The sequence below is a fragment of the Sebastes fasciatus genome, chromosome 4 (genome assembly GCF_043250625.1).
Source record: "Sebastes fasciatus isolate fSebFas1 chromosome 4, fSebFas1.pri, whole genome shotgun sequence".
Taxonomy (NCBI): domain Eukaryota; kingdom Metazoa; phylum Chordata; class Actinopteri; order Perciformes; family Sebastidae; genus Sebastes; species Sebastes fasciatus.
This window is the reverse complement of record NC_133798.1, coordinates 31,549,538-31,565,582: the sequence shown is the minus strand read 5'-3', so window position 1 is coordinate 31,565,582 and position 16,045 is coordinate 31,549,538. Positions and strand designations below refer to the sequence as shown.

Genomic DNA, 16,045 nt, shown 5'->3' with positions numbered 1-16,045 from the left:
CAAGTCGGCTGAAGATAAATGCATGGACTAGTTTTTCCAAATCCTGCTGAGACATCAGTTTTTTAATTCTTGCTATATTCTTCAGGTGATAGACTGTCTTTGTAATTGTCTTAATATGGCTGTTAAAACTCAGGTCAGAGTCCATAACTACACCAAGATTTCTGGCTTGGTCCGTGCTTTTAACATACTGTGCACAATGGCAGAATTGGATGATGCACGGGGTAAAGGTAAAGGTGCACATAGCTTCCTGTAGTGGATATCAGAAGTATTTTATAGCCAGATTCCCTTTCAAAAGGTAGAAAACCCATTTGGCCCACTTTGGGTATCCAAGTGGCTAAATGGAGAGTGGGCCTGGTCCTATCCTTACTGAAACCTTCGTAGAATCTATGTGCTTTGTGTTATTTATATCTGCTTTGGCACAGTTGTAGTCAAGCAGTTGCTGAATGAATTGAGTGGCATCTCTGTGCATGGCATCATTGCTATAATGGTGTACAAGCTCTGCACAAGGCCACCATTGTTCATTCATTAAGTCCGCCGAGGTTCATAAGGGTCAAACACACAGAACGTGTGTGATTGATTTGGCAGCGTTTCAATGACCTGCCGTCAACCTCTGTGACCTCTTCAAACACCACAGCATCTGTATGCGTCTCCTACTGTTAAACTTCCTGCAGAGTGAACGCTTAATCTCAAAGCAGTTAGGACGCTTAGTCTAGATCAATATCAACATTAAACACCTCCTTTGTTTCCCTGGATTAGCGTGGACGTATATCTGCTAAGGGTGGGCCTCGGTGTCAGCAAGAAAGATGTGAAAAATCAACTTCACTTTTATCGAGGTATAACAGGGCAAATATGATCCTTTATTTGCAGGATTAGGGAGGTAATGCCCCGCATACGTTCTGATGAGGTGGACCTCTGCCTGTTTCGCTATAAAAGAGGATGATCTGCACCTTTTAGAGCATCACATTTCCTACTTTCCTTTCCTACCTGAAGTAAAGAGGTAAAGGTAAGTGAATAATGCTACCTACTCCTGATGCTCCTAATACTGATGCTGCTGTGTTGTTTTTTTGTCTGACTGGTGGTTTGTTTCAGCCTGCAGCTTGTTCGGTAACATGGCAGCGATGAAGTGCATCTTGGGTCTCCTGGCCCTGCTGGCAGTCACAGCCTGGACCGAGGCGGGGGTAAGTCCCACACAGCTGGAGCTTCCAGCCATACAGCTGGTCTTCAGGTCTCTCTAGTAAAAGTAATTTCACCTGGAAACTTTGTCTGCAAACACATTTGCAGCTAAAGAGCAAAAAGTTCTGGAGGGTTAAATCGTACTACATGATCTTCCTCAATAGCACAGTTTCTCAGTTGTAACGGAATTGTAATTTTTATTTTTCTGACAACTTTAGGGGAATTTCGTCCTTTATGTTGGCTTAAAAGTTGAGGTTAAATGTTCATTTTTTACCTTGTTTACAGTTGAGAAAACAATCTCAACCTATAGGTGCATTTTTGATACGGATATGTTGCAGACAAAATGCAAATTTAGCCATCTTTATGCCAAATAGACAAATATTAACAAGAATACACTCTTCGCAGGACAGTAAAGCCTACACATCTAAATTTAGACACTTGTTAATGGGCATTTTGAGGCTTGTTGTCACACAGCTAATATAAAAAAAACGTATTATTCTTTGAGATTTGCAGGCGGCAACCTCAGTTCTGAAAAGTGAAGCTGATGCTGAAGTGCCTTAAACCTGCATTCTTTCTAACAGCCAGCAGGGGGCGACATCTCTGGTTGCTAAAAGAAGTCTGATTGTATAGAACTCTATGAGAAAATGAGCCTACTTCTCACTTGATTTATTACCTCAGTAAACATTGTAAACATGAGTTTATGGTCTCAATCGTTAGTTTCAAGTCTTCTTCCAGTTGAGTCCTGAGTACTTATAATAACAATTAACTAGTCCATTATAACATATAAGAGAGTGAGTAAAGTTTGCCGGTTTAAAAGTGCTTCACGTACACTTGAACATTAAAGAAACTGACTATTGCTTTTTGATATTCTCTCACATTTCCATCAGATGACAAGGCAACAGTTTCTTACTCGATAACATGACGGAAACGCTTGCGTCACTTTCTGTTTGCAGGTTCTGAACAGCGACAGTAACGATGAAGGTGACCTGACCGTCACCGAGCAGCTGGAGCAAGCCAACAAAGATCTGGGTAAGGCAAAGTAAATGTAGTAACACTTTATAAATAACCATCACTTATTATTCATTATTTATGTTAATTAAACTTAGTCAATAGTTATTTTACAGTTAAGAAAAACAATGAAATGATAATTAATAATGTTTACTAATTATTAGTAATGCTATAATTTCTGTTATTTTATCATTAGTTTATAAATGATATATATTGTATCATAGCTGATAACAAATGATAACAATTAGGTTAGTGAACTATCTGTAAACAGTTTATTGGTGCACACATTGTAACATTTTATAAGTGTTAATGATTACCAAATGATTTGTAAACCTTTAAGGAATAATTTTAAAAACATTACATAGGTAGATGGACCAGAAACCAGTTATTAACCATTGACAAACTACTATCTAAATAATGTTTATAGATGCTTTATAGAAGTTATTTTATAGAAGTATTTATTAACCATTCAACAAGGTATTATAATAACGATCATATACTGTAATCTCACTGCTATTTCTTCTCCTCACTCTCTCTGCAGACCGTCACCGTGATGGTGTCGAGATAAACGGTGACATCGCCGTGTCCCCTCGATCCAACCTGAGGAACGCCGACCCCTGCGTCCGGAATGGTTGCAAGTGGCCTAAAGCCACCGATGGAAAGGTCTATGTTCCCTATTACATCGCTAACCAGTACTGTGAGTACCTCCATAGTACATTCCCCTGTACACTGTTGCATGGATACGTTTAAAGTAGGGCTGTCAAAGGCTCAGTTTTAAAGCTAGAGTAAAGATACTGGTATCATATGAAACTAGAAAACCTAAAGAATCAATTGGAATTGTTGGTTTTGAGCAAGGAAAAATAGGCATGGCCATTTTCAAAGGGGTCCCTTGACCTCTGACCTCAAGATATGTGAATGAAAATGGGTTCTATGGGTATCCACGAGTCTCCCCTTTACAGACATGCCCACTTTATGATAATCGCATGCAGTTTGAGGCAAGTCATAGTCAAGTCAGCACACTGACACACTGACAGCTGTTGTTGCCTGTTTTGGCTGCAGTTTGTCATGTTATGATTTGAGCAAATTTTTTATGGTAAAAAAGGGTTAGAGTGAGGGTTTCTGGACAATATTTGAGGCACCAATTGTGTATTAATCCGCCGCTGAAAATAGTCCACAACAAATGCACTATTTCTTCCTGTTTGAGTAAAAGTGTCCAGCTTTTTTAGGAAATGACTGAGCCTTTTTAAAAATGAAACTATATATTTGTGACCCTTTCTTTTTTTTTTTTAAATCATGCTTTTTATTGTTTCCTTAAGTTAAAAGAATACAACAACCTAAACCACAAAAAATAAAATAATATGTACATATGACAGATAGAAACTGTAAAACAAAACTATGCAAAAACAAAGAAATAAAAAAAGGTAATAATAATAATAATAATAAATACAAATAAATAAATACATATAAAATAAAATATAATACATTATTTTTTAATTTAGGAATAAAAATTAATAAATCAATAAATAGTAATGATAATCATAAATAAATATAAAATACATAAATAAAATAAACAAATGAATAAAATAAATTCACATACCAGATTCCCAGCATTTGTGACCCTTTCTTGAAGATTGATATCTTCAGTAGAAACTAATGTGCTAATGACACGGTAGGGACATTAGAAAGTATTGGGAGACACATTGTTGGTTTTGGTCTTTGGATGGGATTTTATTGACAATAGGAAGAATATGCCCCTCTCTGGCTTTTTATGTGGTTTTCATCTTTATGTTTTCCCCTCCAGCCGCTAATGAGCTGGACGTCATCAAAAGAGGCATCAACTCCTTCGCCTTCAAAACCTGCATTCGCTTCTACCCCCGCACCAACGAGAGGGACTTCCTCCACATCCAGTCTCTGGACGGGTAGGCTACGTCTGGGATGGGGCTTGTATAATATAAAGGGGTTCATTCCCATGTGCCAAGAACTAGAACTACATACAGTAAGAAAGAAGCGAAAGGTGTCTTGCTGAAGGCACCACTGTTGTTGACTTGTTGATTGCCGTCCAACATCTCTGCAGATGCTACTCCTTCGTGGGTCGCCAAGGCAACGCCCAGACCGTGTCTTTGAGCCGCCAAGGCTGCATTTACTACGGGACTGTCCAGCACGAGCTGCTCCACGCCCTGGGCTTCAACCACGAGCAGTGTCGCTCCGACAGGGACCAGCACATCCAGGTCATAACGCGGAACATCATCAAAGGTAGAGAAAACTGATTCCTCACAGTTCACAGGCCCGAAGGAAGAGCGCCGGGCTTCGGAGCTAATTTTACATAGTGGCCAAACGGTGGTACTACAACTTCCGTGCCCCGACACATGATGCCATTGGGCCCAAAAAGACTTTTTCTCATAGACTTACATTGGGAAAGTATGACGGAGTATTAGGGCCACATTGAGGAAAAAAAGAAATCTGAGATTTCGGGAATAAAGTCATTAGTTTAAGAGAAAAAAGTCGTAGTATTGTGTGAATAAAGTCATAATATTATAAAGTAAAAAATGTACGTGTTATTTTAGATGGGAAATAGAGCAACGTGCCGCTTCCTGTGTGAAAATGAGGAACGTGGAGCATCTTGTGAAGTTATACTTTAGTTTAGGTTTCACAAATAACAAAATACTTTTTATGTCCTCTCACCCGTTTAGTTGGTTGCTGTAAATATGTTTTCCTAAAAAAAAACATTTCCCTCAAATTTTTAGGATTTAAGTCTCCTAATATTACGTTAAGTTATGACTTTATTCTCATTATGCGATTTTTCATCTCATTAAATTACGACTTTATTCTCGAAATCTCCCCCCTCAATTTGGCCCTAATACTCCGTCGTAGGAAAGAGACGTCTGCAACTCAGAAGATTATTTTTTCAATGAAAAAATGAACTTAAATGGAGGACTTTTACTTGTAATAGAGCATTTTTGCACAGTGTTGTTGCTACCTTTACTTAAGTATAAGAGCTTAATACGTCTTCCATCACTGCAGGTCAGGCATACAACTTCGACAAGATCAACACTCTGAACCAGGGGACGCCATACGACTACGACTCGGTCATGCACTACGGCAGGTCAGTTGAACTATGACATCCGATTAATCCGTGTTATATTCTCTTTCAAATCTGCACCTCAGTTGTCTGACGCTCACCGTCTTGCTGTACAGTCTCATGTTACCCATTACCTTCAATTATAATGGAAAGAGGCAAAGTAGTTCCTGTTGTTGCCTGTTGCAGTTTGCCATGTTATGATTTGAGCATATATTTAACATATTTTTATGCTAAATGCAGTACCTGTGAGGGTTTCTGGACAATATTTGTCATTGTTTTGTGTTGTTAATTGTTTTCCAATAATAAATATATACATGCATTTGCATAAAGCAGCAAATTTGCACACTCCCATGTTGATAAGAGTATTAAATACTTGAGAAATCTCCCTTTAAGGTACATTTTGAACAGATAAATATAACAGATAACAGCCTGGACAAAAATGGAGCTCTGTGGCACAGAGGAATAACAATACTTGTTAGTAGGATCCATTAATTGATGGTTTTGGTCTTTTTGAGGGATTTTTTGAAAATAATAAAAATATAGAATATCACCAGACTTATCCTTTAGGGACTAAAGCTTTGTGTTATATATACGATCGCTACATGAGCAGGGAGATTTAAGATGACTGATGACTCTGGTCGTCTCTTCCTTTCAGGCTGGCTTTCTCCAAGGACAACATCAACCCCACCATGAGGGCGATTCCAAACCCCAACGCCGTGTTTGGCACGGCCAAGCAGATGAGCCAGAACGACATCAACCGCATCAACCTGCTGTACTGCAGGAACTAGTCCTCCAGTCTAGAACGAGTCACACTGCAGTTTCTTTGACCAGCATTCATCTATCTACTAATGTCAACATCATGCTGTAACAGCACATTGAGATGAATTATTATTAATTGTTAGGTCAATGCAGTCCCGTGACTGATGCCTTTAAGTATACATTTTAACTGGTAGTTTCTCTTCTTCTTAAACAAGGAAAGTCTGGATTCACATGAGTGAAGGATTTTCCTGTTTGCTAAAAGGTGGTGGGAATCACATTTCCAATTTACTTTAATCAATAAATATCAATGTAAAACACATCTGTTTGTTGTGTCGTTATTTAAAAAGTTTTTTTCTCGTGATAGAGAATAAGATTTGCTACTAAGATGCTACTATAACAATGAGGAAGTTAGATGTGAATCTGCTTTTAACCCTCTGAGACCAACAATAGACCTGTTTTTGTCTTTTTTAGGGGGGTACAGGGGGTCTTTAGGGGGAGATAGCAGGTCAACAGTAGATATCACATAGAAGTGGTGTACATCATCTGAAAGCTGAAAACCTAGGATTAACTTGAGATGAAGAGATAATTATTTAAAATAAATTGTTAAAGTTCATAAAGGTTTAGAACATTATGATGGAAGTATATGATGATCATCTTCATGCTCTGTTATGTCTCATAAGTTGTTGCAGCAATTTTTGGGTTGATACCATTTGTTACACAGATTTGTTCCTAAATTTAACAATTTTTTACCACTCGAGAATTTATAAAAATTATCAATAATCCCTCCAAAATACCACATGAAGACACCAAGATCTTGAGGGACACCATAGAAAAAGCCATGCTGGGATTTGGTATCAAAAACTTTTGACATTTGGAGATTTCTGCAAGAATTGCATTTTTCGGCGATTGACTGGCGAGCACTTCTGTTCTGGAAACTGCTCAGAAACCCCGTTATTGTCAATCTACCTAGGAAAGCCATCCATCCTCTGAATGCTCTAGGTCTATAGTTTGTGACTGTAAAGTTTCATGAGGCTGTGATTATCCTAGAGGTCACCACAGGTCATGTTATACAGTGAGGTCAAATTTTCAAAAAATAAGTCGCATTACAATGAAATGGCTACTATGGGGACTAACATCATCACACATGAATACAGTTGGGCTCATTGGATCCACAAGAGTCTTAGCTTTACAATGATACCCAATTTATGTAATTTCAAGACTGTTTAGGGACCCCAGTATGCAGAAATATTAAAAAAAAACATTTTAGAATAGGCGAAAATAGGAAAGGAAGGATAGGAAAACAACACATTTGCACTGCATGCAAAACACTGCATGGTGTTTGCCCCAAACTGCATGTGATTATCATAAAGTGGGCATGTCTGTAAAGGGGAGACTCGTGGGTACCCATAGAACCCATTTTCATTAATATATCTTGAGGTCAGAGGTCAAGAGACCCCTTTGAAAATGGCCATGCCAGTTTTCCCGCGCCAAAATTTGGCCCAAATAGAGCATTATTTAGCTACATCTAAAACTACAGCCTCTGAGAGACAGTAAAGTCAGTCTCAGAGGGTTAATTAAAATTGAAATGCTGGTTAGTGGTAAGTTTTTCTTTTCACCAGACTCTTTGGTTACAAGTTTGAGTACCCTCCCCACTGCAGAAGTGTCAATGAGCAAAACAGACAAATAATAATAATTATAATGATAATAATAATAATATCTCTACTGGAGCGAATTAATTAACAGTTAAAAGAAAATCTAAAAAGTCCTGCAGAGCAAAACAAGCATTACAGTAAGAACAAATGCTCAGAGGAGAAATGAGGCAACTACAATGTGTTTTTTTGTGACATTTTATTGATGCTCTTGACTACAAATCACAACGTATTTTGAGACGTATCTGATGTATTTCAACCATTTATATTCCAAACTGACTGAAGACTCAGTAATCATATAGATCAATAACTTGAGCTTCAGCCTTCGGACTGCTGCTCTCACAGAAGGGCATCCGTCGGTAATTGAACCCAGGAAGAAGAAACTTCTGTGTCGGGCCTTTGACAGAACAAAATTAAAAATCTAATTAAAATCAGCCAGAAATTGTATTCAGATAACATAAAACTCAATTTATCCCCAAGAGGAATTGTTGTGCAGCAGCTGCAGAACAAAGTGGGAAAGAGTGCAAATATAACAGAATAAAGATTATCAATGTACACAATGAAAAGAGAAATGTAAACAGGTTAACGTTAAGTGTCATAGATATAAACTGGTTAACAGTGAGGTGCTAGTTCAAAATATACATAATTAAGTAAACAGTAGTAAAAGTATAAGTTAAGTAAATGTTAGTAAGATAAAACATTACAAATAAGTATTTATCAAAAACCACTCACCTGAAACACTCTGAGCAGACAGCAAACATCCACGATATTTCATAAATATATTATTATTTTAGCAACAAGCCAACAAATTATTTAATTTTCATTCAGATTCTGATTATTCTGCATAATGACTACTTTTACTTTTGTTACTATAAGTATATTTTGAAGCTAATACTTTTGTACTTTTACTAGGACTGTCAATCGACTAAAACATTTAATCACATGATTGTCCATAGTTAATGGTGATTAATCGCAAATTAATGACACATTTGTATCTGTTCAAAATGTACCTTAAAGGGAGATATGTCAAGTATTTAATACTCTTATCAACATGGGAGTGGACAAATATGCTGCTTTATGCAAATATATGTATATATTTATTATTGAAAATCAATTAACAACACAAATCAATGACAAATATTGTCCAGAAACCCTCACAGGTACTGCATTTAGCATAAACAATATGCTCAAATCATAACATGGTAAACTGAAGCCCAACAGGCAACAACAGCTGTCAGTGTGTCAGTGTGCTGACTTGACTATGACTTGCCCCAAACTGCATGTGATTATCATAAAGTGGGCGTGTCTGGAAAGGGGAGACTCGTGGGTACCCATAGAACCCATTTTCATTCACATATCTTGAGGTCAGAGGTCAAGGGACCCTTTTGAAAATGCGTACGTGTAGAGCGCTGCATGCAGCTTGATTAATATGTATGTGGGTGTTTGTGTGTGTGTGTGTGTGTGTGTATGTGTATTTACTAGTCTAGTCTGCAGTTGTACAGCCGGTTGATCCTGGTGATGTCATTCTGGCTCATCTCAGTTGCAACACCAAACTCGACGTTTGGGTCAGGGATCGGCACCATGGTGGGCTCTTTGTTCTTGGAGAAGGCGGTCCTGGATTTAAACACATTATTTAGTGGATGATGGGTAGCTCTCTAATATAAGGTGCAGGTATGTTTGGTCAGATTCAGATTTGATTGCAAAGATTACCTGATTTTATGAATAGTGAATAAAAATGTGTTGTGTGCAGAAGAAATGTCAGTAAATGACGTTAAGACACATTACAGACGGTGTCTCTGTACTTACTTGTAGTACTGCATGACAGAGTTGTAGTCGTAGGGGGTTCCCTGGTTCAGAGTGTTGATCTTGTCGAAGGCGTACTCCCAACCTAAGAAGAGAGCAAACAAGCTACACATTATATTAGTAGTGACCATGTAAATGTTCTGAGCTGTGCCAAGACTTGAACACTTGGTCCATAGCAAAGGATAGCTTAGTGGCATTATATTAAAGAAGGAGGGGTTATTAAAAGAGTTGAATGTGCTGAGGAACTTTTTTTACCACAAAAAAAGTAAAAAGGTCACCAAAACCATTTGGATTCATGTGAATATTGTAGAAGCAGAGTAGGGATTTCTGGCACTTTCAAGGTGCATGGAGAAGGGAAACAAAGTCTGAAGAGGTAAAACTCAGGGACCATAAATATCTCAGCAAATTTAAAGAAAAATTAGATGCCTTGTCATGGACTGTAATGTTTCAACCATATCCTTAGACAGAAAGTTGACATTGGATGATCATTCAAATAGCAGTAGACAAAAGGTCAGGGTATCACCCACCGGGTATGATGTTCTCCCACAGGATGCGGATGTGCTGGTCACGGTCAGAGCGGCACTGCTCGTGTTTAAAGCCCAGAGCGTGCAGCAACTCGTGCTGCACCACGTCGAGGTACAGGCAGCCCTGTCTCCTCAGAGACAGATCCTGATCGTTGAAACGTCGACCCACGTAGGAGAAGCACCTGTGAGAAGATAAACAGTGTGTGTTATTGTGTAGATTCCCATGCTAAACATTTTAAAAATATATAGTGATCAGTTTTTTAAGAACAGCTTCTTCATTCATTTGTTTAATGAACTTGTAACCCCATCACTATTGTTTAAAACCAGCCTGTCCTCCCTCACAGCGCGACCCCATAGGTTGTTTGTACAGCAGCTTATTATGACTCATTTTTACGTTTCGTTAAGAGGCAACCTCTAGTGGCCGTGGAGCAAAACCGGAAGTCAGGTGACGTAGTATAAAGAGTAGTTTAAATAGTGATAAAGTACATGTAAATCAACTTTTATTGTCACACATTGTGTTGTATACAGCAGAGCACACAGTGACATTTTGTCTCTGTATTAACCCATCCTAGTCTATTAGGAGCAGCGGGCAGCTACGCGACACACGAGACGAACTGGCAACTCTCCAGCTACCAGTCCACAATCCGTACTTGGTCTGTCCAGGGACTTGAACCGGCACCCCTCCGGTTCCCAAGCCAAGTACCCACGGACTGAGCTACTTCTGCCCTGGAAGTCTGCGAAGGGTGGGAGGTCAGGGTGGCGGATGGGTCAAACAAACACAGGGCTTTCACCCAGGAGATCCCTGTTCATGTCCTCTGTGGTACCAAAAGTCAACGTTGAGTTATTTTTTACTTTTGTCCGTGATATCACTACGTCTAAATCACTACGTCTACATCACCACGTCTACATCACCACCTCTACTTTACTTATGTACGTGGCCTATGTAGTTATTTTAAGCCCACCCACAATCTTTTTCCTTAACCTAACCACCTCGTTCTGTTGCCTAAACCTAAACCACTGGTAGGGGCGCTATTTCAACGCATTCTCATCCCAACTCATCATATACTGACGCTTTGTCAGACCCCTCGGCGTCACTCTTTTCTGTCCTAGTAAACATGCGGTTAATGTTGTGAAGTAAACAAAAAGCACTTGTTTAGGTTAAGGCAAAAACAAACAGTTAGGTTTAGGAAAAAAACGACATGGTTGGGCTTAAAACTACGACGTTTGTGACACTGAACGTTGTGAACACAGGACACGAACGAACAGCTGATTGTAACGTGATGCACTGGACACAAACAGCGGTCTCCTGGATGAAAGCCTTGTGTTTGTTGGACCCATCCACCTCCCCTCCTGCCCGCCCGGTGTGTGTCTTTTCGCTCTTAAAGCTACATCACCTCACTCCCAGCGCACTTTCCCTGAGCATTTAATATTGACGCAGATAGGTTTACAATGTAGTTAATGGAAAGCCCGGTGCGTCTCATACCGACGCTAAAGGGTGCCTTAAGTGTCGGTATCTAACGCCGACGGCCGTGACAAAGCCTTGGTATTTGACGCCGCCGACGCCAGGCTGACTATATTAGGAAATACTCCTGCGGGTTGTATTACAGGGTAGGAACAAATGACCTGTGTGGTCGTATGGATTGGAGGACTTTGTAACTCATGTATAGTATATTCAATGTATCTAGCAAGGCTATATGCTAATGAATGAAATTATGAGGCAGTTTAAATATCTCATAGACATTAATTTTGATTCAACTATAACCATCTATAGGCCGTAGAACCTCAGCAAGTTTTGGGTGGTTTTCTGGAAGTAGACATTTCTAAATTGTTCCTCATGGGGAAGAAGTGGTACAATAATGTGGTAAAACATAAACATTGGAAACCTCTGTATGTCATTACGTCTACAGTTTGTATTCCCTCTGACTGAAACATGAAATAAGGCCGAACCCGTCCAGAGACTGGATGTGGATGTAGTCTCTTCCACTGATGCGAGGGACGAATCGGATGCAGGTGACGCTGTCGAAGGACTGTAGGCCGCGTTCAATGATGGCCCGCTCTCTGGAGGCTGAAAGTGTAACCAACAGTTAACAACAAGATATAGCAAGATATAATTTCACAGATCAAATCCTAAATGTGCTAATTTAAATGGGAAGATCGATGCCACTCTCATGTTTGTACGCTAAATGTGAAATTTCTGACAGCAGCGAGTTATCTTAGCTTAGCATAAAGACTGGAAACAAGGAGAAACAGATAGCCTGGTTTCAAACGCAGGTAAGGATGAGGAGGCAGCAGGTAGAGAACAATGGTTTAATAACAGAAAACTTACTAAATGCAAAACTGCAGCAGGCAGGTTACAAAAAAACAATCCACAAATTAAGAAACACAAAAAAATGGAAAAAAAAACTCTCAAGGGTGAAACAACACAGGAGGAGCGACGACAAACTGACAATGAAACACACAGACTAAATACACAAGGAGAGCAGGATGAGATGAGACACAGGTGGAACTAATCAGGGCGGGGCAGACAATCACAAAGGTGGGAAGTAAAACCAAACAAGACACATGAGGAGGGAACTTATCAAAATAAAACAGGAAATACTAAAGGAATGAATGACACAAGGAATATCACAAAAAAAACAAAAACCTAGAAACCAAAATCTTATTACTTGTGAATTTTGAAGCCTTTATGTGTCTTAAAAAAGGTGGTTGCTAACAAGTGGCTAAATGAGACTAATAAACGCCATCACAGCGACTCGTCCGCCTTCACAGCCTCGTTGTGTATACTCACGTTCATGCGACCGTGGTGTAGTTCGTTTATAGCCTAATGTTTTAATTTCTGGCGATTGCATTCACACTTCAAAAATCATAAAAATTATAAATTCATAAAAATTCATTTGTGGAGATTATCTTGCTGAACAAAACGGGTAAGTATCATAAACGTTTGTTTGCCACAGAGCTTATTTTCTGCAATAATCCAAAACCCAATGAAACAATCCCATTGGCTTTTTGTTGAGAGAAACCAGGGCGAGGCTAACTTCCTGGTTGAAGTATAAACATACGTCATACCTGCTGCTCTCCATTAGGATGGGATCTCTGATGGCCAGTATGAAGAAGAGGAATAATTACAGCAAACAAAACCTGACTGTCATTTTAAGAAAGACCAGTAAAAGATGGGGATACTTCTTCCACCGTTACTGAAGTGAAAACTCACTGTAGTGGTCTGCGATGACGTAGGGCACGTACACCATGCCATCACTGGCCTTGTCCCACTTGCAGTTGTGGGAGGTGCAGGGGTCGGCGTTCCTCTCGCTCTCAGAGTCATAAGCCATGTCGTCCTCTACAAAGAGCCCATCAGGAGCTCTGACTGGTGTCCAGACATGGAGCAGGGTGATATGAAAGAGAAAAGCCTTTATTAGCTCCATGAGTTGTTCATGAAACAATTGTTTGAAAAAAACAAAAAAACGTTTTCGACCTTAGCAGGTCTTCATCAGGGTTCAAATAAAGAAACCTGAACCAAATCTTTTTATTCATTCATTTAGGGATGTGTCTCAGTTAGGTAATTGACCAATCCTAAGTCCCGCCTCCCTTAGTTACTGTTGCTAGGTCGGACAAGCTTGACAAAAAGAAACATATTTTAAAGCCTAATTTATGGTCGCCGTAGTGAAACTAATGCGAGATGCGCAGACCAGAAAATTACGTCATCACGGCTTTTGCATGGTGCGCGAAGAGTCCGCAAGTTGTCGCGGCGTTTGGTCGTGTACCTCTGAATTTTTGTAACTACCAAGGATTAAGAGAACTGGATACAGCGTTGGAGGCGGAGCACCTATGAAAGTTGCTCAGTGGCGCATGAAGCCAAAACGGCTCGACTTCAGACTTGAAAAGTACCCGGATCTTCCGGCGATCTTCAGCATCCATCGGGCTCATGGAGCAGGCTCAGTAGTGTCCGCTCGGTCACATGGCTCGGTCAAGGGGTCACAGCCCTCACGCTGTAGTCACGCCGTAGTCACGCCGTTGTCACGCCGTAGTCACGCCTTGCTAACTCCGCCTCCCAGCCCTCGCTCCAGCCTCGGTCTGGGTCTCATTCACATGAACGGAGGAAGGGAAATAACTCTGGATTCAGCTATTAGTGCATTTTACTACTTTTAGGACCTAATGATTTAAATAAGGTTTATTAGAGTGTTTGTACCGGGAAGTTGATTTACCTCAAAACAATTATTCGCTGAGTTACAGACGTCTCTCTTCGCCAATGTAAGTCTATGGGAAAAAGTATTTTTGGGCCCAATGGCATCACGTGATGGACGAGGAAGTTATAGTACCGCTGTTTGGCCACTATGAAAATTGGGATCAACGACCGGCGCTCTTCCTGGGGGCTTGGTAACTACGCGCCGACTGCATGCTCTGGACATGGATGCCTTCGAGGGAAGACTGACCGAGCAGGTTCACCTGTACAGACATGTCTACAACTGTTCATTAAGAGACCACAGGGACAGTCACATGACATTAAATACTTGGAAAGAAATAGCCACACCCAGTGCGTTGCCACCGTAAGTGTTGAATGTAAATACTGTATGTGCTTTAAATATTAGAATCCTATCTACTTATATTATTATAATAGTTTCTCACCAATGTTGGTGTTGGCTTCCTCGATCTTTTCAGAGACAGATTTAACCTGTGATGAGAGGAGTTGAACAACATTAGTGTTATAAAGTCATTATTGAATCAACAGTTTTACATTATGACAAATTCAGACTCTAGCTATTTATATACTGTATTTAAAAAAATAATTTGTCTATGAAAATAATGAGTTTGAGATTTCAAATATGGGAGTATTGTCACAACAATATATAAAAAGATTCCCAACTTTTCTTTAACGTTTGGTGGCAGCAAACACTCCAGATTACTAATTCATAAAAATTATTATTACATACAGTTTTATGAAATTAATTGATTCCAAAAAACATTTATTACTTACCGATTTTTAAATCTAAACAGCACTGATGGAGGTTGAGATTAAAGTTTTGATATTTTATACAGTTTTTGTCTATTTTAAACTTTCGTTTTATTTTCCTCGTTGATTTTGGTGTGTTTCATAACCCAGGACAGTTTTTAAAAGCACCAATAGATGTCTGAAATGTGCAAAAAATGGCATTTAAACTCACCTTCTTCTCAGCAGCCCTGATGGAAACCACCATCAGAACCAGAAGAGCCAGAGTGCACCTCAGACCGGCCATGTCTCCTGAAAACCTGAATTCAACAAAGACGTATTAAATGATGTTCTCACCACAAATACTCAACAGAAAGTCAGATCAGTGTTTGTGTGCAGCTGTTTCTATATACACTGCGGAGAAAAATGATTGGAGATATAAATAAACCGGTTGCAGCTGATAAGACTTTTTCACCTTGATGCCAGATGCTTATTCCCATAGTTTGTGCAATAGTCTAATTACATTTAAGCAATACACTGTAAAATCTGACAAGTTGATTTTACTTAAAAAAAAATCTAGGAAACCGATTGCCTTGAAAAAAGCAAGTAAATATAATTATTAGTCTTAAGTTATGTTTAGTTTATATCTACTTGTTAACCCTCTGAGACCCACAATAGACCCGTTATTGTCTTTCTTAGGGGGGGTACAGGGGCTTTTTAGGGGGAGATAGCAGGTCAACAGTAGATGTCACATAGAAGTGGTGTACATCATCTGAAAGCTGGGAACCTGAAGATTAATTTGAGATGCAGCTCAGCACTGTGTGTTAAGTTATACTAGTCATAAATCATTAAACATTAACTAATGAATGAATGAATTAATATACATTGGGAAAATGTATAAGGCTGAGAACATTATGATGGAAGTATATGATGCTCATTCTCATGCTCTATTATGTCTCGTAAGTTGTTGCAGAAATTTTTGGGTTGATACCATTTGTTACACAGATTTGTTCCTAAATTTAACCATGTTTTACCACTCGAGAATTGATAAAAATGATCAATAATCCCTCCAATATACAGCATTAAGACACCAAGACCTTGAGGGACACCATAGAAGAAGCCATGC

The 16,045-nt window shown here is 39.3% G+C and overlaps 2 protein-coding genes across 2 annotated transcripts; one reads left to right on the top strand and one right to left on the bottom strand.

Moving 5' to 3' along the window:
• The first annotated feature begins 1,109 nt into the window (after positions 1–1,109).
• LOC141766902 (high choriolytic enzyme 1-like) lies at positions 1,110–6,187 on the top strand. The gene is made up of 7 exons (XM_074634072.1): positions 1,110–1,178; positions 2,127–2,202; positions 2,723–2,878; positions 3,983–4,100; positions 4,256–4,434; positions 5,203–5,284; positions 5,916–6,187. Exons 1-7 carry the CDS (start codon positions 1,110–1,112, stop codon positions 6,046–6,048), a joined length of 813 nt encoding a protein of 270 aa, XP_074490173.1. The 3' UTR covers positions 6,049–6,187.
• Positions 6,188–7,852: 1,665 nt separating this feature from the next.
• LOC141766645 (high choriolytic enzyme 1-like) lies at positions 7,853–15,312 on the bottom strand. Its single transcript, XM_074633631.1, has 8 exons — positions 15,155–15,312; positions 14,619–14,664; positions 13,207–13,359; positions 11,943–12,060; positions 9,999–10,177; positions 9,475–9,556; positions 9,148–9,282; positions 7,853–8,065 (listed from the first exon to the last, which is right to left on the bottom strand). Coding segments are annotated over exons 1-8 (786 nt in total). The 5' UTR covers positions 15,227–15,312; the 3' UTR covers positions 7,853–8,064.
• Positions 15,313–16,045: the final 733 nt, after the last annotated feature.

Excerpts from the sequence above, each read along its gene's own strand:
- LOC141766645 (XM_074633631.1), bottom strand. The coding sequence starts at position 15,226 with ATGGCCGGTCTGAGGTGCACTCTGGCTCTTCTGGTTCTGATGGTGGTT. Across the intron at positions 14,665-15,154 it reads TCAGGGCTGCTGAGAAGAAG|GTTAAATCTGTCTCTGAAAA; the intron begins GTGAGTTTAAAT and ends CTCTCATCACAG. Across the intron at positions 13,360-14,618 it reads GGAAGCCAACACCAACATTG|TCAGAGCTCCTGATGGGCTC; the intron begins GTGAGAAACTAT and ends TCTGGACACCAG.
- LOC141766902 (XM_074634072.1), top strand. The coding sequence starts at position 1,110 with ATGGCAGCGATGAAGTGCATCTTGGGTCTCCTGGCCCTGCTGGCAGTC. Across the intron at positions 2,203-2,722 it reads GCAAGCCAACAAAGATCTGG|ACCGTCACCGTGATGGTGTC; the intron begins GTAAGGCAAAGT and ends CTCTCTCTGCAG. Across the intron at positions 5,285-5,915 it reads TCGGTCATGCACTACGGCAG|GCTGGCTTTCTCCAAGGACA; the intron begins GTCAGTTGAACT and ends TCTTCCTTTCAG.